The sequence below is a fragment of the Lacerta agilis genome, chromosome 2 (assembly GCF_009819535.1).
Source record: "Lacerta agilis isolate rLacAgi1 chromosome 2, rLacAgi1.pri, whole genome shotgun sequence".
Taxonomy (NCBI): domain Eukaryota; kingdom Metazoa; phylum Chordata; class Lepidosauria; order Squamata; family Lacertidae; genus Lacerta; species Lacerta agilis.
The window spans coordinates 107692747-107715432 of NC_046313.1; the positions used below are offsets into that span (position 1 = coordinate 107692747).

At 47.5% G+C, this 22686-nt stretch overlaps 2 protein-coding genes across 2 annotated transcripts; both read left to right on the plus strand.

The window, feature by feature from the left end:
- Positions 1–4115: 4115 nt before the first annotated feature.
- LOC117042164 (TNF receptor-associated factor 2-like) lies at positions 4116–11033 on the plus strand. The gene is made up of 5 exons (XM_033141659.1): positions 4116–4332; positions 7069–7123; positions 7952–8050; positions 9802–9918; positions 10057–11033. The coding sequence occupies exons 1-5, from the start codon at positions 4184–4186 to the stop codon at positions 10729–10731; spliced, it is 1095 nt and encodes a 364-aa protein (XP_032997550.1). The 5' UTR covers positions 4116–4183; the 3' UTR covers positions 10732–11033.
- Positions 11034–12429: 1396 nt separating this feature from the next.
- LOC117042401 (uncharacterized protein K02A2.6-like) lies at positions 12430–16575 on the plus strand. Its single transcript, XM_033141948.1, has one exon. The coding sequence runs from the start codon at positions 12430–12432 to the stop codon at positions 16573–16575; it is 4146 nt and encodes a 1381-aa protein (XP_032997839.1).
- The last annotated feature ends 6111 nt before the right edge of the window (positions 16576–22686 follow it).

Below are 22686 nucleotides of genomic sequence, written 5' to 3' on the forward strand. Positions count from 1 at the left end.
ATACAATACAACATAACAATAATAATGTAACACAATAGCACACCTAAGGGACCGCCTCTCCTGGTATGTCCCGTGTAGGACCTTAAGGTCCTCAAATAATAATCTTTTGGAGGTCCCAAGCAACAAGGATGCTAGGTTGGCCTCAACTAGGGCCAGGGCCTTCTCGGTATTGGCCCCGACTTGGTGGAACAGTCTATCACAAGAGACCAGGGCCCTGCGGGATTTGGCATCTTTCCGCAGGGCCTGCAAGACGGAGCTGTTCCACCTGGCCTTTGGGTTGGTTTCTGTTTGATACTCATGCTTCATTCTTTTATTGGTGGGCTATTTGAAAATGAGACTGCAGTTTTAATTTTGAATTTGTATTTCAACCTGTATTTTTAAATTGACTGTTTTATGTTTTTGCTGTGATTTTAATTGGTGTTAGCTGCCCTGAGCCCGGTTTTTGGCTAGGAAGGGCGGGGTATAAATAAAATTTTATTATTATTATTATTATTATTATACCTCAACGTATATTGGAAGCAATTTTTTACGGAGCAGTGTTCATAAGAATATATAACCACTGCTGGTGGTTCTCAGGATTTCAGGAGCTAATACACGAAACAGTGTTAATACCAGATCACTGTCGGTTGTCTTACTGTTATTATATACAATATAAAAAATATACACCATTTTTATTGGCCGCCGTGGTGCTTGTTTTTGGTTTCTAGTTGAAAGATGTGGCAATGTGAAGACAACAAGGGGACCTGCTACTAGATTAAGGTTACCAGATTTTTTTCCAATGAATCCGGGACACTTTTCAACTTCAGTAGGAATGATTTTGTCAGTGGACTGATTTGTAAATCTGGAGACTGTCACTTATACTAGATATATCTTGTGATGGGGAGGCCAGAGGGCCGTAGCTCAGTGATAGAACATCTGCTTCTCAGGAAGAAGGTTGTGGGTTCAATCCCCGTTGCCTCTAGCAGGGGCGGAGCGAGGGAGGCGGGGGGGGGCGGTCCGCCCTGGGTACCGCCCTGCCCCCAAGATCGGGTCCTCCCTTGGCCTGCCGTCGACGCCTGCTTTCCTGCTGGCTTGGCGGAGGTGATGGACAGGTGGGGCCAGCGAGGAGGGTTGTCACCTCTCCCTCTCTGGCCCGCCCCTTGCTCTGCCCAGCGCCAAGCCGAGCGCTGAAAAAAGCTCTTTAAAAAAACGAGACTGTCTGTGGGCAGGTAGGGTCTCAGCCTGTGTACCAGATGGAGCTGGTAGACAGCCGCCCTGGATACAGAATTAACCTGCGCCTCCATGGACAGCTGTGAGTCCAAAATGACTCCCAGGCTGCACACCTGCTCCTTCAGGGGCACAGTTACCCCATTCAGGAATAGGGAGTCCTCCACACCTGCCTGCCTCCTGTCTCCCAAAAACAGTACTTCTGTCTCGTCAGGATTCAACCTCAATCTGTTAACCGCCATCCATCCTCCAACCGCCTCCAGGCACTCACACTGGACCTTCACCGCCTTCACTGGTTCTGATTTGAAAGAGAGGCAGAGCTGGGTATCATCCGCATACTGATGAACACCCAGCCCAAACCCCCTGATGATCTCTCCCAGTGGCTTCATATAGATATTAAAAAGCATCTGAAGTGTATCTGAAGAAGTGTGCATGCACACGAAAGCTTATACCAAGAACAAACTTAGTTGGTCTCTAAGGTGCTACTGGACAATTTTTTATATATATTTCACCTGATGTACATGACATGATTTGTTTCCCCGTGCCAACCTCCACTTCACCGAAGCTCTCATCTGCACACTTGCAAAAGCCACTTAATCACGACTTTTGTATTCTAATCAAAAGGATGATGGGTTGAGGGAAAGCGCATCCAACAGGAGAATTTTTCAAGAAGCTACAGGATACAGGTGGATTGTGGCGAATGTCATGTGTGAAAGTTTGCTGGAGCCATTATAAGCCACATTTGTGGCACGGAAAGTTGCTATTATTATTTATTAAATGGGCACACCGTCAATCATCCAAAGACCCCAGGGTAAAAATACAAAAGGAGAACACAAAACACACTTAACGCAACAAAGCAATAACCCCGGCTTCCACAAGCACATTTTAAAGGCCATAGGATGTGAATCAGCCGAAGGCTTGGTTATAGAGTTTTCACCCGGCATCTAAAGATACCTAACGAAGGTGCTAGCCAAGCCTCCCAGTGGCAAGATTTCAGCAGGAAGCAGCAAAACATACCCTGATCAGAAACTCAGAAGTACAGCCGCCCTGAAACTTTCTCAGGCGCAAACAAAGGTGCCAACTTGAAAAATATATTGAGGTGAGTGCATAGGTAAGTCCCGCCCTGCACAATCAATCACAAGACGTGGCACATGCCCCATCAACTGGAAGGGGGGCTGCCCCCTCAAATATATTATTGAGAGGGGGAATACCCCACCCATGGCCCCTAGAGTTGACTCTTCTGCGCAAAACAGTGCTTTTTCCCTTTTTCAAGGACGCGGGTGGTGCTGTGGGTTAAACCACAGAGCCTAGGGCTTGCCAATGAGAAGGTCGGCGGTTCGAATCCCCGCGACGGGGTGAGCTCCCATTGTTTGGTCCCTGCTCTTGCCAACCTAGCAGTTTGAAAACACGTCAAAGTGCAAGTAGATAAATAGGTACTGCTCTGACAGGAAGGTAAACAGTGTTTCCGTGCACTGCTCTGGTTCACCAGAAGCGGCTTAGTCATGCTGGCCGCATGACCCGGAAACCGTTCGCTGGCTCCCTCGGCCAATAAAGCGAGATGAGCGCCGCAACCCCAGAGTCATCCGCAACTGGACTTAATGGTCAGGGGTCCCTTTACCCTTCACCTTACTCAAGGATACACAGTATCAGCACCTTTTCTTTCAGAAGAAAAGCACTCATTACAAATAAACAGCATTGAAAGGTAGACCACTTGTAAGTGCCCTGATAATCCTCAAAAGATTCCATCAACAGCATCTCCAAAAAAAAATTACACATCACTTAGGAAGACAGGCAAACAAATGCCAGTGTACTGGAAGAAGCAAAGATCACCCGTGTTGAAGCGATGATTCTTCAACATAAACTTCGTTGGACTGGTCATGTTGCGCAGATACCTGACAATCGTCTTCCAAAGCAACTACTCTATTCTGAACTTAAAAATGGAAAGTGTGATGCTGATGGTCAACAAAAGAGATTCAAAGACTCTCTCAAGGCAAATCTAAAAAAATGTATAAACACTGACAACTGGGAAACACTGGCCTGGGAGCGCTCCAATTGGAGAACAGCCTTTGCCAAAGGTGTCATGGGTTTTGAAGATGCTCAAACTCAGGATGAAAGGGAGAAAAGTGCCAAGAGGAAGGCATGCTTGGCAAACCCTCACCGTGATCAACTCCCGCCCGGAAACCTAGGTCCCCACTGTGGAAGGATGTGTGGATCCAGAATTGGCCTCCACAGTCACTTACGGACTCATTGTTAAAACCGTGTTTATGGAAGACAATCTTCCTCGGCTACAAGCAATCGCCAAAGAAGAAGAACTTTCAGAATGGAAATTGTCATTACTGTATTACTATTTTTAAAAAGGGCACCTTGCAGTGTGTGAGTGCGCTGTAAATCTTTGTATAACTTGGCAAATCCTTCAAGCACCATATAAATAACACTTTCCCCTTAGCCCACGACGCTGATGCAGGTTACACCTGCATTTCTGGAAAGGCACCAGGCCAGCTGCTCTCATCACGGTTTTTCTTTCTTTTTCCCTTCCAGTAACAAATAATAATAATAACAGCAGTATTCTCCTGTGCAATTTCTCCTCACTGCGGCCCAGTTTGCCTTTTCCCCTCCTATCCCTCCCCTTGCGTTTTCGCAATCCCTTTCCGCGCTTTCCCTCCCTTCAGCCTCGCTCTCCTCAGGGGCATTTCCCGCGCGGAGCCAGCCGGGACCCGGCTCTCCTGGTTGCGCGCGTGCCCGCACAGAACTGCGTCACCGCGTTGACCCGCAGCTGGCACGTTCGGGGAGAATCTCTGATGACTCAGCGGCGGGATTCCCTCGCGCGCCCTTCGCTGACTCACGCCCGGCTCGTCCTATAAAAGCCTCGCGCCGGCTGCTGCCTGCCAGACCCATTTTTTCCCCCTTTCCTGGTCGCTTTTCGTGTGGATTTTATTCTCTCTCGGGACAGAAGCTAGAGCGAAGCCACTTGGCAAGGATGGGAAAGCTCCGGGGCTCCGTGATGCCCGTGGATCTGCTTGGCAACGCCGGATTGCTCTGCCAGGCGTGCGGGTTCCTCCTCTGCAACCCACAGCAAGCCGAGTGTGGGCACCGTTACTGCAGGGGATGCGTGAAGAGGCTGTTCAGGTCAGTGGCAGAAAAATAAAAATAAAAAGTGCTCCCGGGCTGTTAAAGGGCAAAGGCGGGGGATTCGCGATTCCCCCTCTCCATGATGTTGCTAGACTACAGGTCCCATCATCCGTGATCATTAGTCATGCTGGACAAGGTCTCATGGGAGTTGGAGTCCCCTAATCGTAGCTGGAGGCTTCTCAGATTTTAGGGTCACCTGTCCAGGATTCGTGGGGCTTAGAATAACAGAACCGTATAGTTGGAAGGGACCTGGGGGGGGGCATCATCTCCAGTGTTTCCCAACCTTGGGTCTCCAGCTGTTTTTGGACTACAACTCCCATCATCCCTAGCTAGCAAGACCAGTGGTCAGAGATGATGGGAATTGTAGTCCAAAAGCAGCTGGAGACGCAAAGTTGGGAAACCCTGATCTAGTCCAAGCTTCCTCAACCTCTGCCCTCCAGATGTTTTGAGACTACAATTCCCATCACCCCTGACCACTGGTCCTGCTAGCTAGGGATCATGGCAGTTGTAGGCCAAAAACATCTGGAGGGCCGAGGTTGAGGAAGCCTGATCTAGTCCATCCAGTAGCAAGGCAGGGGTCTTTTTCCCAACGTGGGGCTCGAACCTATGACCCTGAGATTAAGTCTCACGCTCTACTGACTGAGCCATAACTACATTCATTGGCATTTAATTGGCAAGCCAGAGCAGCTTCCTTCATTTCATTGGGTTAGCTGGATAAATTGATCTCCTATCTTCCTGCCTACCTTCTGGTTATGATGGGCATATAGAAACTGCCCCAATACCAGCTGTGAGGGAGTACCAGTGGGAGGGGTCTGCTGCCTTCCTGCCCCTTTTTGTGTGGGTCTCTGAAGCATCTGATTTTCCACTTTGGGAAATCGGAGGTCATAGAGCCTTGGCCTGACCCTGGCTATTCCTGTGTTTTGTATTTCCTGGGAACGAAGCACCCACTTTTATTGGAATTACAGTGTTTTTAGGCTGCAACCCTTAATTGGCCAGTTTCAATTGGCAATCACATATATGTGATGCATTCTAGAAATGTAATTTAAAAACAAGACTCGCTTTGTTTCTTTCAATAGGATCAGGGTGTGAGAGAGTCAGGTTCCTCTCCAGTTTGCAATATTCCAGTTTGCTTTTTTGTTTTCTCGGGGGGGGGGGGTAGATGCCAAGCCATATTGGCACAGCTGTGTTTATTCCTTGAGCACCTCAAATGTTGTTGTTGTTGTTGTTTGTTGTTGTTGTTGTCATATTCTGATTCAGCTGTGCTTGTGTGTAAGCAAGATGTTGACTCCGGGTAGTGTAGGAGGCCTGTGGCTCTGAATTATGCTGGCGGCACCTGCTGGCGCAGCGAGTGATTGCAGCATTTGTAAATCTGAGCTGCGCTAAAGTGTCTTGGGGAGCTGATTCCACCCTGCAGTGTCCATGAGAGCTTCTGAGCCCTCTGTCCTTATGCACCCCACTTCACCTCCTGCAAAACTGATCCGGGGTTCAAATGCCACTCAGTCATGAAGCTCACTTGGTGATCTTGAGCGACTCAGTTCAGCCGTAACTATCTTACATAATTGTTGCGGGTATAGAACAGGGGCCGAGATAGGGAACCATGACGCACGCTGCCCTGAGCTTCTTGGAGAAGTGCAGGATAGGAGTATAGCATCTAGATCAAGGGAAGTAATAGTACCACTGTATTCTGCTCTGGTCAGACCTCACCTGGAATACTGTGTCCAGTTCTGGGCACCACAGTTCAAGAAGGATACTGACAAGCTGGAATGTGTCCAGAGGAGGGCAACCAAAATGGTCAAAGGCCTGGAAACGATGCCTTATGAGGAACGGCTTAGGGAGCTGGGTATGTTTAGCCTGGAGAAGAGAAGGTTAAGGGGTGATATGATAGCCATGTTCAAATATATAAAAGGATGTCATATAGAGGAGGGAGAAAGGTTGTTTTCTGCTGCTCCAGAGAAGTGGACACGGGGCAATGGATTAAAATTACAAGAAAGAAGATTCCACCTAAACATTAGGAAGAACTTCCTGACAGTGAGAGCTGTTGGACAGTGGAATTTGCTGCCAAGGAGTGTGGTGGAGTCTCCTCCTTTGGAGGTCTTTAAGTGGAGGCTTGACAGCCATCTGTCAGGAATGCTTTGGTGGTGTTTCCTGCTTGGCAGGGGGTTGGACTGGATGGCCCTTGTGGTCTCTTCCAACTCTATGATTCTATGATTCTAGGATATAAATGTGACAAATGAGTATATAATGCACTATATCCACAAAACTAATGACTAACCAATGGATGGCATTAATCTTGATGATGAACGACTGCTTCGCATATGTGGGGTGGAAGAATAAATTAGCAGAGGACACAAGGAAGAGAAGATGGAAATAGTTATGTTTCAAATGTATCAAATATGTGTTTCTTTTATTTTCAATTGGTTTTTTTTAAATGCAGATGTGTTTTATTAATTATTATCATTTATTGAATTTATATGCTGCCCTATACCCTATTCCCTGGCAGGAAGGGTGGGATGTATATTTAATGAATAAAATTTGGAGGGGGTGTGTGTATGAAAGAGAGAGAGAGAAAGAGATTCAAAATGTACTTTTAAGAGGGGGAAGCCCATGTTAGTAGTCCCCTGCAGGAAAAGAGGCTTGTGGTGCCTTTAAAGACTAGAATATTTATTACGGCTTAAGCTTTCTGTTTCTCAGGGTTCATCCTGCTCAATTTCCTGTCCTTTTTCTCCCTCCCAGGGACACAGACAGGATGGCTTGCCGGACTTGTAAAAAGGGACTGAGCCCCAAACAGGTGAGTTGTAGTAACATGATGTTCTGGAACAAGAGTCGTTTGGGTTTTCCTGGGCTTTTGGTTCTTAAAGTTGTTGTTGTTGTTGTTGTTGTTGTTGCCATCTTGGCAAATCTCAGTCAATCACGGACTATATTCTGAAAAGAAATATGAACAAATTCCTATCCCCACAAATAACCCAGAGATGCATTTTAAATAAAAGGACACATTCTACTCGTGTAAAAACTCGCTGATTCTTGGACAGTCCACGGGCTGCATTTAGAAGGCATCTTAGTCATACTGGCCACATGACCCGGAAGTTGTACATCAGCTCCCTCGGCCAGTAAAGCGAGATGAGCGCCGCAACCCCAGAGTCGTCCGCGACTGGACCTAATGGTCAGGGGGCCCCTTTACCTTTATGAAGGCCAGAAATCTCGCCCTCCTGTCTACTAGGAACATGATGCAAGAGAGATATAGACAGCAAAACAAAAACAGAAACAGAAAAAAAAACACATGACGTCCCTTTGGAGTTAAGAGTGAATCCTGGGTTCAAAAGAGTTCACAACTGTCGCCCTAGGGAGGGAGATGGGAATCACAATTTGCGGTGGCTGCTTTTCAGCACTTTGCCATAATTTGAGGGCGATGTGTTTAAGGCAGACTTCGCCAACCTGGTGCCCGCCTGGTCTGCAGGGTCTGATGGGAGTTGTAGTTCGAAACGTCAGTCAGGCACCCGGTCAGCAAAGGATGGTTAGAGGTAATGTGTAGTGTATTGGTAGAGATAACCGTGACGGGTCAGAATCGGCGGCCAACATATTGACTCCTTCTTTACTTTCTCTCTCTCTCTCTCTCCAGTTCCACACTGACAAAGCGGCAGAGAACGACGCTCTAGCCACACAAGTCGCCTGCCCGAACTTTGACTGCGCTTGGACGGGGACCCTGAAATCGTACCAGGTACAGTGGTTTTAAATGAAGAGAATCGCTCCCCTCTGCCTGCCAGTACGCAGTGCAGAAGACCAGGGATGAAACGGGAGCACAAAGCTCTTAGGGTGCCCTCTTGCGGCAATTGCGGGCATTTGACAAAACATATGCAGAACAGTTGGAAGAAATTGTCACTGGGAGGAAAAGTGAAAGAGGAAAGGAGGAAAGGAGAAAGAAGCCCATAGTTGAGCTGCTCTGATATTATTGATCTGACTCTTCCTTCTGCGATCCTGTTCAGGGTTCTAGCCAGCCAGTCGCCCCAGTGGTCCATTTTTTTTCTTTCGCAACTTGCTGTTCTATTATGTTGTGAACGGATTTAATACAGATTTAATAAAAACAACCAAACAAATCATTCTGTGGGCAACTCAGCATATTCAGTGCAGCGGTACCTCTGGTTACAGATGCTTCAGGTTACAGACTCCGCTAACCCGGAAGCAGTACCTTGGGTTAAGAACTTTACCTCAGGATGAGAACAGAAATCGCACGGCGGCAGCAGCGGGAGGCCCCATTAGCTAAAGTGGTACCTCAGGTTAAGAACGGTTTCAGGTTAAGAATGGACCTCCAGAACAAATTAAGTTCTTAACCTGAGGTACCACTGTACTTCCATATTTATTTATTTATTTCGTAAAACCTCAGGGTTCTCCCACAGTGAGGCCATTTTGAGTACATTTCTGTCAGCAGCACTCACCACCTAAGTTTGCTTTTAGAGGGAATTGATGAGAATAATTATGATCGTTTTTGTAATTGAAAATTAATATTAATATATAATAATAATAATAATAATAATAATAATAATAATAATAATAATAATTGTGATCAGTTCACTGGGGACTCCAGTCAAACAACAGGCTGCAAACTGAATAAACAAAAAAACAAAACAGAAAATTGTATTAGTAAGACAATGATAATAATATAAGTAGTAGGGAGTTCTCTCCCCCCCACCCCTGTTTTATTCTCAATTATTATTATTTTGTTACAACCCAGTGTATATTTTATCAACAAACCAAAAAATAGAGCAGTTGAGCAGAATATTCCCTGAATGTTTTTCCCCCCATATACTGGTATCTCTGTAAGTAAAATGGCTGCAGACTTCCTCTTTTAAAAAAATCAAAATTTAGGAAAGCAACTTGGGTATGTGCACTAGATTTAAACAGGTTTATTGCTGCTTCCCTTGGAACTGTTGGGTAGTAGTAGTAGTAATAATAATAATAATAATAATTAGTAATTAATAACTAATAATGATAACTTTTATTATTTATACCCTGCCCATCTGGCTGCGTTTCCCCAGCCACTCTGGGTGGCTCCCAACAGAATTAAAAGCACAATAAAACATCAAACGTTAAAAACTTCCCTAAATTTCCTTGACATCTGAAGGGAGGGCGTTCCACAGGGTGGGCACCACTACCGAGAAGGCCCTCTGCCTGGTTCCTTGTAGCCTCACTTCTCTCAGTGAGGGAACCGCCAGAAGGCCCTCAGAGCTGGACCTCAGTGTCCGGGCTGGATGATGGGGGCAAGGGAAGCAGAGTTAGGAATTCCTAAAAAGCATATCTTACCACCCTCATCAAAATGCTGTTCCCAACAACAGAAAGTGATACAAAGCCAGTATGTTTTGTAGCATATAGATATGCCCTTTGCAGGGTTCAGAACATGAGGTAATCTAGGATCCTGTAGTCGGCAGCAAACAACCTTTGCTCATTTTCCCGGCCCTGTTCTTTTTGCTTTAGGAGCACGCTTGCCCCCCTGTGGCCCAGCCTGGAACTCCAAAGAAGGCTCCCTTGGCCCTTGGAGATCTAAACGTTGAGGAGAGAGAACCCTGCTGGAGTGTCAATAACACAGTCATGGTAAGTCATGTCAAGAGAACCTGCATGGCGAGGGTATATAAGCCAAGCTCAGGGCCCGTTATGGGGCTGCGCCCAGAAATGGAGGAATATGCCCTGGTGGGAAACCCTCCCTTTAAACTCTCCCCTCTCTCTCTCTAGGGTGGCCCTTCCATGAATGTGGAAGCCGTCCAGATGCGGGTGGAGGCGTTGGAGCTGACGGTGGTGTCTCTGCGCCGACAGCTGAATAGCCAGACGGCTGCGGTGAAGTCCCTCCAGCGCTGCTGCTCCCACTATGAGAAGCTCTTGAGGGTCTCTCAGGAAGTGTGCGCCATGCCGAAAGCGTCTGGAGAACAAGTGTCGCCGGAGCTGGCCAGCACCGACGGGACCTTGGTGTGGAAGGTGGAGAACTTCTCCAAACTCCAGAAGGATGCCAAAGCCGGGAAGAAGCGTTCTGTTTACTCCCCGGCCTTTGCCACTCATCCGTTCGGGTACCATCTCTGCGTCCGGCTCTACCCCGACGGAGATGGCATTGGCCAGGGGGGGCATGTCTCGCTTTTCCTCGCCTTGGCCAAGGGGCCCTATGACGATGTCCTGCCTTGGCCTTTCCGGCAGAAGGTCACCTTCTCTCTCTTGGACCCCACGCAGAGGAAGTCCCCTGTCATGGATACTTTCCTCCCAGATCCCCACAGCGTCTCCTTCCACCAGCCGCGGCAAAGGCTCAATGTGGCCAGCGGGAGTCCCCTCTTCGTCAGCCATCTTGAGATTCCCGATTACCTCAAAGACGACACGCTCTACCTCAAAGTAGTGGTGGATAATGCGGGGATAGAAATCTGAGGACGGGAGACACTGGGGCAAGAGAACAGGGTTATTTTCTGTCCCCTCAGTCACACTTTTGTGGTTTTTCCCTTCTCCCAAACGCCTTCTAACTATTTTTGAAGCTCTTCACCTCTTGTCATCAAATCCCTACCCCTTTCTCCACACCACCAATTGTGTCCGCTACAGTTCCCATTCTGAAATGGGCAGTGAACTACCTCTCTAGGAAACCTAAATCTTCACATAACAGTGCTGTGGATCGTGCAATATCCATCCCTCATCCAAACTCAGGTGGAATTTTTTTAGTCTTTGTGATTCCCCGCCCCCCCCCCCCACTTCTGAAGAGTTGCTGATAAATGTATGGAAAATGGTGGAGTGTCTGGATCGGCCTTTCAGAGGTCTTGAGCGTGGTATACTGTAACGCAAACACTGGCCACTGGATACCATCGATTGCATAATTTATTCAAGTTGCAGAATTGGAGTTTTCATACTCAGCTGCTTCGGATCTTTTAAAAATGCAGTTCACTGGAAAAGACGCGGAAGGCCTGAAGATTTCCTTCCAATGCCTCATCGCAATGCCATCCCACTCTGCAGTTTGCGAGTGATTGGGGAGCCGCAAATTTAGAATTTGTTACTGCTGTGGAGTTTGCCGCGCGTTTTTGTGTTTACCTGCTGTAGCTCAGCAGGCTACAGTTGAAAGCGATGCTTTGAAATATTATATATTTGTATTTATTGTTAATCAGTGCTACCGCACTTTTTTTAAAGACAAGGGGGGGATTCACAATCATAATTAAGGATTGTATCTTCGAACGTGACAATTTTTTTCTACCTCACTTATTTATTGATGAGAATGTTGGTATTTATTATGGAAACTGAAATATTAAAACATTATTTATTCAACGGATGGCTGCTTACGCTGGTTTGTTCAGCGGGTGGGGGAAAAATGCCTAGTGAAGTAATAAGAATAAATAATAATAATTTCCCCAACCTTCACTTACGGTCACAGGGTGGGACACAACAACATTAAAAACGGTTTTAAAACAACTTACAAACCCAGAAATTAGGTGGGTCCTGTTATAAAAATTAGGTTCAACCCCAGAAGGGAGTCCACGAACCCGGGGGAGAGCCTTAGTAGGGCTCCCCTCCTCTCAAGAGCACTTATGAATAAAATAGAGACGATACAGAATCTCCCAAAGCAAAGTGATAGCCCTTTATTAGAAACTGCTGCAGCAGGGTGTCTTGCAAGCAAAAGACCTCTAACAAAGGCGCGCAAGCTCCTATATAGACTTTTGAAATTGCCCCCCCTCCAGCTCAAGACCACCCCTCCATACATCAGAATTACATCACAAATTGGGAGGGTCTGATTGTTGTGTATTAAGCAATAACACAGTCTAGATGTTAGCATAACGTATTGTGTTGTATTACAGTCTTTATTTGAATGTACTAGTTACAGCGGGAACAGCAACCATTTGCTGAGGCAGGGAGCAGAATTTGGATCCTCTGCTGGATTGGTTCCCACAGGAGGGAAGCCGTGCCATTGGTTCCCGCCAAAATGTATCTCTCTCCACTAGATAACTGTTTCTACATAAACCCCAGTTTTCCCCATTCCCTTTGAGTTCTGCCAGCACCAGAAATAAAGAAATGTTGTACCTACTTCTTGCCTCCAGTCATTGACGACACTACATTCTGGCGACGAAGGTGGGATCCGGCTTGCCGTAAATGGAGGACAGTGATCGGCATCCGGAGTCAGCAGAAGAGGAGGAAGAAGTCGTAAACGCTCCTGATCACGCCATGGCAGGAAGTAAGATAATTGAGCCGTTCAAACCGGGAGCCGCAGAGGCTTGGGATTCCTATCTCCAACGTTTTGGTTTTGCTGCTGCCGCGCAAGGGATCACCAACAGCGACAGGAAGAAGGCTGTTTTTCTGAGTTGCTGCGGTGCCGAAGTTTTCGAGTTGGCCCGAGGGTTGGTGGCTCCTCTCACGCTAGAAACAGCGACGCTGGCGCAGATAACAGACCAACTTATGAGGCACCTGGCCCCAGCAGCAACTAAGACAACACGCCGCATAGAGTTCCATAATAGAAGGCAGAAGGATGGCGAATCGGTTTCCATGTTCCTTGCTGAGCTGAAGGTCCTGGCGAGGCAATGTCAGTTCGTGGCTCTTGAGGAGGCACTGCTTGACCAGTTCATTGGCGGCCTGAGCAGCAGTAAGGCCCGCCGTCGAATCGCTGCAAAGGAAGAGGTGGATCTAGCAACGGCAGTGCGCGAGGCCTTAGCCACAGAGACCGCAGAGGGGGAAAAGCTGAAATCCCCACAACGAAGCACCAGGCCGGCAGCAGAAACAGCCCACGCTATGTGCAGCCAGGAGTCCAGCCCGTCCCAGAGTCCATCCTGCGCCGTTGGATCCCTGGGGGCTGGTTCATCGGGAACAAAGGGAAGAAAACTAGAATGCCCCGGTTGTGGGGGCGCGCACGAACGTCGGAAGTGCCGGTTCCGGAATGTCATGTGCCGCATTTGCGGGAAAATGGGCCATATTGCTCGGGTATGCAGGTCGGCTACCGGGGGAACATCAGGATCCCCACGATCGTCCCGGCGACAGGAAAACTCATCGGCACACGTTGTGGACGACTGCAACTACCTCACCGAGATTGAGGGCAAGACTGTTCAGTTTCCTGCTCAGGGGAAGGCATCAATCCAGGTCAGCATTGAGGGCCACCCTTGCCAGATGGAGGTAGATTCTGGGTCCGGATTCACGATTGTCTCTGACAAAACAGCGAGGTCGTTTTTTTTAGGGGGTAAGCTTCCTCCATTGGAGCCTTTCCCCGCCACATTACAATCGTACTCGGCCTGCCGGATACACATCCTTGGAATGTGTTCCGTCAACGTAAGTTTTAAAAACAAAAGGGCTGTGCTTAAGCTGGTGATTGCCAAGGGAAAGCGCACTAGCCTATTGGGAACAGACTGGTTTCCTGCTTTAGGGCTGGGCATATCTGGGTTGAACGCCATAACGATATCCCCAAACACATTCGAGAAGCTTTATGAGGAGTTTACACCATTATTTGATGGCAGTCTGGGGTGCTATAAAGGGCCTCCCATTAATTTTGAGTTGGACCAAGGGGTGACTCCAGTCCGCCTTAAACCAAGACGAGTACCATTTGCCCTGCAGCCCAAGATAGAGGCAGAACTCGACAAACTAGTCCAGCAAAAAGTATTGGAACCAGTTGACTCAGCGAGGTGGGAAACCCCAATAGTGACCCCGCTAAAGGCAAACGGGGAAGTGCGTATCTGCACAGACTATAAATGCACAATAAATAAGGCAATTCGGGGAAATTCTTACCCCATTCCAGTGGTGTCGCAACTGCTAGCAAAGTTGGCGGGAGGTAAGGTATTTGCAAAAATTGATCTTGCCCAGGCGTACCAGCAGTTACCTGTAACTCCCCAGACCGCAGAGGCTCAGACTATTGTAACCCACAAAGGAACATTTAAGGTAAACCAATTGCAATTTGGAGTAAGTGTAGCTCCGGGAATATTCCAGGGCATTATGGAAAGGTTATTAAGGGAAGTACCGGGCACCCTCGTGTATTTTGATGATGTCCTAATATCGGGGAGGAACCCCCACGAGTTGGAAAGCCGCATCAGACAGGTGCTTCACAAGTTCCAGGAAGCTGGACTCCATCTAAAGAAGGAGAAGTGTATTTTTGGGGTTCCTACAGTGGATTTCCTCGGTTACACCATTGATGCTGAGAGAGTGCACCCCATGGAAAGCAAGGTTAGGGCCATCGCTAATGCACCCAAACCCAGTAACAAAACGGAACTCCAATCATTTTTGGGTCTGGTAAACTTTTACCATGCGTTTTTACCGCACAAAGCAGCGGTGGCAGAGCCCTTGCACAGGCTTCTGCAGAAGAAGTGCGTCTGGCATTGGGGAAAGCCGCAACAAAAGGCTTTCGAAACCATCAGGGGAATGTTGTCTGCTGAGAGTGTTTTGGCACATTATGACGAAACGAAGCCCCTCGTACTTGCTTGTGATGCATCGCAATATGGGTTGGGAGCTGTGCTCAGCCACAGAGAGGCGGATGGGTCAGACAGACCCATCTCATTCTATTCAAGGACTCTTACATCCGCCGAGAGGAACTACGCGCAGATTGACAGAGAGGCATTGGCTGTGGTAGCGGGGGTTAAGAAATTCTATGACTATGTGTATGGGCGATCGTTCCTAATCGAAACGGACCACAAGCCATTACTAGGCCTGTTTAACCCCAGCAAACAAACTCCTCAAATCCTGTCTCCTAGAATGCTCAGATGGTCGATCTTTTTAAATGGGTTCCAATATAAAATATGTCATGTGAAAGGGAAATTGCTCTGCCATGCAGACGCCCTCAGCCGGCTGCCACTCCAGGGAACTGGTGATTGTGATCCAGCACCAGCCGAACAGGTCACGATGTTGGAAACACTGCCAGGCGCTCCTGTGTCCGCGGAAGAAGTGGCGGCCAGGACGCGTAAGGACCCCACACTCTCCCGAGTCCTCGCCTGGGTAGGGAGGGGGTGGCCCAGTGGGGGCCAAGAAGAAAAATTCCGCCCATTCGTAATGCGGCAGCATGAGTTGTCACTTCATAAGGGGTGCATACTGTGGGGGGACAGGGTGATCATTCCTAACCCCCTGAGGAATCGCATTCTAGAGACCTTGCACATGGGGCACCCGGGAATGGTCAGAATGAAATCCCTGGCACGTTGTTATGTGTGGTGGCCAGGGATGGATAAGGAAATAGAAATGTGGGTACACACGTGCAAAACATGCCAAGAGGTTCGACCTGAGGTTCCCGGGGCACCTATTCATTGGTGGGAACAGTCAAAGGCGCCATGGAACCGTATTCATATAGACTTCGCGGGCCCCTTTCAAGGGAAAACATTTTTGGTTGTGGTCGACGCATACTCGAAATGGTTGGAGGTAGCCTTAGTTTCCAGTCCCACATCAGCAGCCGTTATCAAAGTTTTAAGGCGTTTGTTTGCCACGCATGGTCTGCCAGGAACAGTGGTGTCAGACAATGGGGCAGCATTCGTGTCAAATGAGTTCAGAGGTTTCCTTGCTGACAATTTCATACGAGGAGTGACCTCTGCCCCTTTTCACCCCTCCTCTAATGGTCAAGCAGAACGAATGGTGCGAACCGCAAAAGGGGCTATTTCACGTCTGCTGGAGGGTGACTGGGCAGCCCGGATAGCTCGTATGCTATTCTTGCAGCACGCCACACCCTGCACAGCCACAGGAAAATCACCAGCTGAGCTGCTGTTAGGCCGAAGGTTGGTGACAGTCCTGGACTTTGTGCATCCAGATAGGATGCCCTCGCGTCCTGCACGGGAGCCACCCCCACCTGAAGGGGATAGAACGAGACACTTTAATCCGGAGGATCTCGTGTGGGTGAGAAATTATGCCAGAGGTCCGATTTGGGTTCCGGGAGTCATTTCACGGGCCACCGGCCCCGTGTCATATCATGTCACGTTATCACAAGGTCAGGTCTGGCGCAGGCATGTGGATCAGCTGAGACGCAGGATACCCAGCCGGAGTGATGCCGAGGAACCTAACGCCTCTGCAGTAAATGGGGAGTCGCCATCCCCGAGCCAGGTAGAGACACCTGCACTGGGTACTGCCCCGCCAGGGCAGTCAGACGGTGCACTAACCGCTGAAAACACAGAGATGGCGGAAGAAAATGAGCTGGGGGAACCTTTAGCAGGGACAGGGGTAGCCAATACACCCGAGGAGATCCCTCAGCCGTCAATTCCTCAGATCACAACACCAGAGGTGAGACGATCGGGTAGAGATCGCAGGAAGCCACAGTTCCTGAAAGACTTCGTGTGTCATTCCCGCTAAGCGTGGGGGGGGGGTGTTGTGTATTAAGCAATAACACAGTCTAGATGTTAGCATAACGTATTGTGTTGTATTACAGTCTTTATTTGAATGTACTAGTTACAGCGGGAACAGCAACCATTTGCTGAGGCAGGGAGCAGAATTTGGATCCTCTGCTGGATTGGTTCCCACAGGAGGGAAGCCGTGCCATTGGTTCCCGCCAAAATGTATCTCTCTCCACTAGATAACTGTTTCTACATAAACCCCAGTTTTCCCCATTCCCTTTGAGTTCTGCCAGCACCAGAAATAAAGAAATGTTGTACCTACTTCTTGCCTCCAGTCATTGACGACACTACACTGATAGCAGTGATCTGAGCATCTTGGACCCTGCCCCCATGTCTCCTCTTGCCCTCCACCAAAAACCCATCAAGTGAAACAAAAGATATTTACATTTCCCTATTTCCCAGCCAAGTTAATCACACCCTTTTGTCTGACACTCAGGTATCAGGATGCCAGAGATTATCACTCAGGCAGAGGGCTGCTGAGTAGCTGGAGGGGCAACCCCCCCTTTTGTTCCTGAGACAAAGAAATACTTGGTCAGTTGGGAGTCAGAATGGAGTGAGGCCTGTCTTCCTGTGCTGTTTTTTCAGACATGTGGCCTTATTTGTTTTGGTACATTAATAACAATATATATAAATAAAATACCTTAAAATTCTTACAACAGTCCTAAAAGTATATATCTCAAGTGTCAAACGCCAGGTTAAAGAGGTACATCCTCAGCATTTGCCCAAAGCTGTATTGAATAATGAAGATATGAGATGCAGCTCTGTCTGCATACCAGGGCAGTGAGGCAAACTCTGAGGAGACAGCAGTGCTCTCTGAAACCCATTAATCTTCCACCTGCAACTATGGCAACTCCACAATGTCCTGGACCGGAGAGCCCCCTAGAGGCCACCACTTGTATCCAAGGCCAGACATGTGCAATATTGGTGTCGTTGGGATCCGCCTGCCTTGAGAGACAATGGAGTGCGCCTTTGGGGGGTGAAGTCAAACCGCTGTGTCGCCAGGACCGAAGTGGCCTCCCTGGGGCGCAAGCCTGGGCAGTGTGTTAGGAGGTCCTGGGCTACCCAGCCAACAAGACCCCCTTCTCGGCCTCACTGTCATGCACTGGCTGGATGCAGAGGAGGGAGGGGGGTGTTATGTATGGGAACCAATAGGAGCTGTTCAACCACCTTACAGGGCCCACCTCCTGGCGCGACCTAGCCAATTACAGAAGAGCTAGGAGGGCGAACACTCCTATCAGAAACAAGCTAACTAAGGACTCTCTTCCCTGAACACAGTTTTAGGCGGGAGCAAGTCAGTCTGGCTCGGGCAGGCTCACACGCAGCATGGGTTGTTCTTGAGTTCTAGTTCCGTTGTTAATAATAAAGGACATTTGGAACCAACGCTGCCTCTGCCTCTTATCCTAGCTGAGTACTTAACAGGGGGGAAGGCACAAGCTGGGAAATGCCGAAGGGAAAGAAGGCTCGGAGCCGGGGATTGGTGGTCCCATCACCTCCTGGCAAATAGAAGGGGAAGAAATGGAGGCAGTGAGAGATTTCACTTTCTTGGGTTCCATGATCACTGCAGATGGTGACAGCAGTCACGAAATTAGAAGACGCCTGCTTCTTGGGAGGAAAGCAATGACAAACCTAAACAGCATCTTAAAAAGCAAAGACATCACCTTGCCGACAAAGGTCCGTATAGTTAAAGCTATGGTTTTCCCAGCAGTGATGTACGGAAGTGAGAGCTGGACCATCAAGAAGGCTGATCGCCGAAGAATTGATGCTTTTGAATTATGGTGCTGGAGGAGACTCTTGAGAGTCCCATGGATTGCAAGAAGATCAAACTTATCCATCCTTAAAGAAATCAGCCCTGAGTGCTCACTGGAAGGGCAGATCCTGAAGTTGAGGCTCCAGTACTTTGGCCACCTCATGAGAAGAGAAGACTCCCTGGAAAAGACCCTGATGTTGGGAAAGATGGAGGGCACAAGGAGAAGGGGACGACAGAGGATGAGATGGTTGGACAGTGTTCTCGAAGCGACTGGCAAGAGTTTGGCCAAACTGCGGGAGGCAGTGGAGGATAGGCGTGCCTGGCGTGCTCTGGTCCATGGGGTCACGAAGAGTCGGACACGACTGAACGACTGAACAACAACAACAAAAAGATAATATCAAGAATGTATAACCTATTATTGGAGTGGAATTTAAAAGATGAAGTTATAAAGGAACCAACAATAAAATGGTCACAGGACCTGGGTAAAACAATTTATTTAGAAAATTGGGAAAGATTATGAACCCCTAGATATAAACTTTACCGCTTGCTATTTGATAAGAGAAAATATCATGAAAATGTGCCACCGATGGTATGTTACACCAGTGAAACTGGCCAAAATATATAAAAATTATTCAAATAAATGCTGGAGATGTAATGCAGAAGTTGGAACCCTAATTCATATGTGGTGGGGATGTAGGCTAATAAAACAGTTTTGGATAAGAATTCATGAGGAATTGAAACAAAAAAATTTAAATTACAATTCATAAAAAACCAGAAGCATACTTATTTGGATTATTAACAGATGAGATTCCTAAAAACAAGAAGAATATATTTTTATATGGAACAGCTGCGGCAAGATTACTAATCGCAAAAAATTGGAAGACAACAATAGTGCCAGAGTTATCGGAATGGAGATCAAAAATCTGTGAATTCATGAATATGGCAAAATTAACAGCGTCTGTGAGAGGAGGTTCCACTCAGAAGGTCAATAAAGAATGGGAACGTGTCGAAACATACATGGGAAAGTTTGGAAAGGTAAATTAATTATTAGTAAATAATATTAACGGTATATTGCAAGGTAAACGAATAACAATAAGAAATGATTGAATTTAGTGAAGGTGTCTAAACAACACAGCAGAATTAGATAATATACGAACAATACGATTGCATATAGATGAGGGAAGTAGGGAGGAGGGGGAGGGGGAAGAAATATCAAAGATTAAAATAATATAGGATGTTGTATGGGTATTTTTTGTTGATCTGTATGTTTCTTTTTCCTCTCTCTTTCTGTCTGTATGCTTTGTTATGTTTATCAATAAAGATAATTTTTTAAAATAAAAAAGCACGGGGTGCAAACACCATCAATTTCCACCAGGGGGCAGGAGTGACTCCAGATTTAAAATACTGCCATGACCTTTTCAAAACAAAAAATTTTTTTTTACATATGTACACCAGGGGACAGCAGCGACCAAGATTTAAATGCAAGAATCCTCTTCTGCAAATGAAAGTAATATATGCAAACATGTATTCATACAAATAGCCTTTGCTTATTAGATTTCCCCCATTTCTAGATATTCCTCTCATTTCCACCACCCAGTGAAATACAAAATCGTGCATTTTATTAAGAGCAGCATTTATGGAAAATAAAATATTTACCCCACCCCAATGAGCTGCAGAACAAGTTGGAAAAATGTAACTTTACCGGTTTGTATCTGAATTGGATTTAAAATTGTTTTAAAATATGGAATTGTTTTTAATTGTGTGGGTTTTTGTTTTTTAAAAATATATGATACAGTCGTACCTTGGTTTTCGAACAGAATGCGTTCGGCTTCTGAGGCAAAGTTCACAAACCGGAACACCTACTTCTGGGTTTGCAACGTTTGAGTTCCAAGTTGTTTGTGAACTAAGCTGTTCGGAAACCAAGTTATGACTGTAGTTTTTCAGTGTCAGAAGCTGAAGAGGCAACAGGGTTTATTTAGTGAGCAAGAAGAGGTTGTATGTCCTGACCCCCTGGCCAGTGTGCCAAATTCAAGGGTGAACCAGCCCAAGCAAAGTCCAAAGTCCTAAGGCTGAAGGTCAGGAAATGAGTTTCTGGGTCAATTCAAGTCCAAAGTCAGGATGCAAGTACAGTCCCGTGGAGGTCCAGGAGCTGTGGTCCATCAACATGGGCAGATGAGCAGACGCAGGATCTCAGCTCTGCTGCCCTCTTATGCTATGCCTGCTGACTAAAACATCTGGGCTTGATGAGGCAGGTGACCCTCACCTGCTCCCAGCCTACTCCAGTTAAGGAATCACACAGCTCCTCCCAGAACTAGTGAGCTCCACCTGGTCAGTGAGTGAATTGGCCTGTGGGCTCTCGCCTGCCTCTGTCTCCTGGAATGCCCCATCTGCTCCGCCTCAGAGCCCACTGTGTGCATGGAGAGAGGGGCTCCTCTGACTCTGGCGATGGGTCCTACTCCTTTGGCTCCTGCGCACCGACCTCCATCCCCTCGTCCTCCCCTGTCCTCTCCTATTTCCTACACCAACATCTCCTTCACCATCCCCAGGTTGCCCTGGTGTGTCCCTTCGTCAGGATCTACTTCATCCTCATCCTCCTCCCCGTATTCATGACCCCGTGGCAGAGAGCAGTCCGGAAGCGGAGGCTGGAGAGGAAGGGAAGCCAAGAGGCCGGGATGAGAAAGGCTAGTGAGGAAGCCAGGCTGTCTCCCCCTCCTGCAGCAACCAGCTCCCCTCACCCCTGGTCTCCCAGAACCAGAAGAGGGATGAAGAGGGTGGAGCAAAGATTGGCAAAACAAAGGCGTCTCAGATTGCTTTGGAAAGGAACCACAGGAGGAGGAGACCAGCTGGTCCATTGACCTGATCTTACGTTCTTACGTTGAGTCGCAAATAAAAAGAGGAATAGACAGGATATGTTTATTGCCTCTGAGTGTGGAGGCAGAACATCATGGCTAGTAGCCATTAAGAGCCTTATCTTCTGTGAATTGATCCAGTCAAAGACTCAAAGCCACTTACAAACACTACGGCCTAAACGGCTTCGGCCCTGTATACCTGTTAGGATGCTGTCAGCGGCTCCCAGCTGGTTGCCCAGGAAAGTATAAAGACAAGGGAAAGTTTCTTACAGTCCTTCTTTGTTTCAAACTTTACAGAGAGGAGGAGGAGAAGGAGAAGGAGAAGAGTTTGGATTTGATATCCCGCTTTATGACTACCCGAAGGAGTCTCAAAGCGGCTCACATTCTCCTTTCCCTTCCTCCCCCAAAACAAACGCTCTGTGAGGTGAGTGGGGCTCAGAGACCTTCAGAGAAGTGTGACTAGCCCAAGGTCACCCAGCAGCTGCACGTGGAGGAGTGGAGACGCGAACCCGGTTCACCAGATTACGAGTCTATCGCTCTTTAACCACTACACCACACTGGCTCTATAAAGAGTCTGTAGAAACCAGCCGCTTGGATAATGGCGTTGTCCTGAGTGAATCTCTCCCACTTCTTCATTCATCATTCTCATTGTCTCCCCTATGGGTGCTGCTAAGTGCTCTCTGTCTTCAAGCTCTTTGCTCTCCTACTTTTAAGGCTCTCTGGGTTCTGGGAGATGGGTCTGGAATGCTTTCCAATGACAACATGTCAGCCGGGTGTTGCTCTGGCTCTCCCATTATTTCCCAACTTTCTCCCTCCTCTGCCTCTGAGCTGTGACCTCCCTCAAACCCCTGTTGTCTTCCTCTTCTTCCTCCCTGGAAGGGTCAGGATGGGGAGGCGATCTCCACCATTCCTCCTCTGCCCAGTCCCTGACAAATACCCGAAGGAGCGTCTCCACCTCCATCATTCAGCCCGGACACTGAGGTCCAGCACCGAGGACCTTCTGGCGGTTCCCTCACTGTGAGAAGTGAAGCTACAGGGAACCAGGCAGAGGGTCTTCTCGGTGGTGGCACCTGCCCTGTGGAACGCCCTCCCCTCAGATGTCAAAGAAATAAACAGCTATCTGACTTTTAAAAGACACCTGAAGGCAGCCCTGTTCAGGGAAGATTTTAGTGTGTAATGTTATGTTGTGTTTTTACCACTTTTTGTTGGGAGCCGCCCAGGGTGGCTGCGGCAACCCAGTCCAGATGAGCGACATATAAATATATTATTATTATTATTATTATTATTATTATTATTATTATTATTATTATTATTATTATTACAGAAGTACTAGCACCTCTTGCAATTTTGAAGGTGTGTTATATAATATATAACACACCTACAAAATTCCAAGTGATGCTAGTACTTCTGTAATAATAATAATAATAATAATAATAAGAAGAAGAAGAAGAAGAAGAAGAAGAAGTAACAACAA

Coding starts and splice junctions, on each gene's coding strand:
- LOC117042164 (XM_033141659.1), top strand. CDS start 4,184: ATGGGAAAGCTCCGGGGCTCCGTGATGCCCGTGGATCTGCTTGGCAAC. Junction 4,333..7,068: donor TGCGTGAAGAGGCTGTTCAG/GTCAGTGGCAGA, acceptor TCTCCCTCCCAG/GGACACAGACAGGATGGCTT. Junction 8,051..9,801: donor GGACCCTGAAATCGTACCAG/GTACAGTGGTTT, acceptor TTTTTGCTTTAG/GAGCACGCTTGCCCCCCTGT.
- LOC117042401 (XM_033141948.1), top strand. CDS start 12,430: ATGGAGGACAGTGATCGGCATCCGGAGTCAGCAGAAGAGGAGGAAGAA.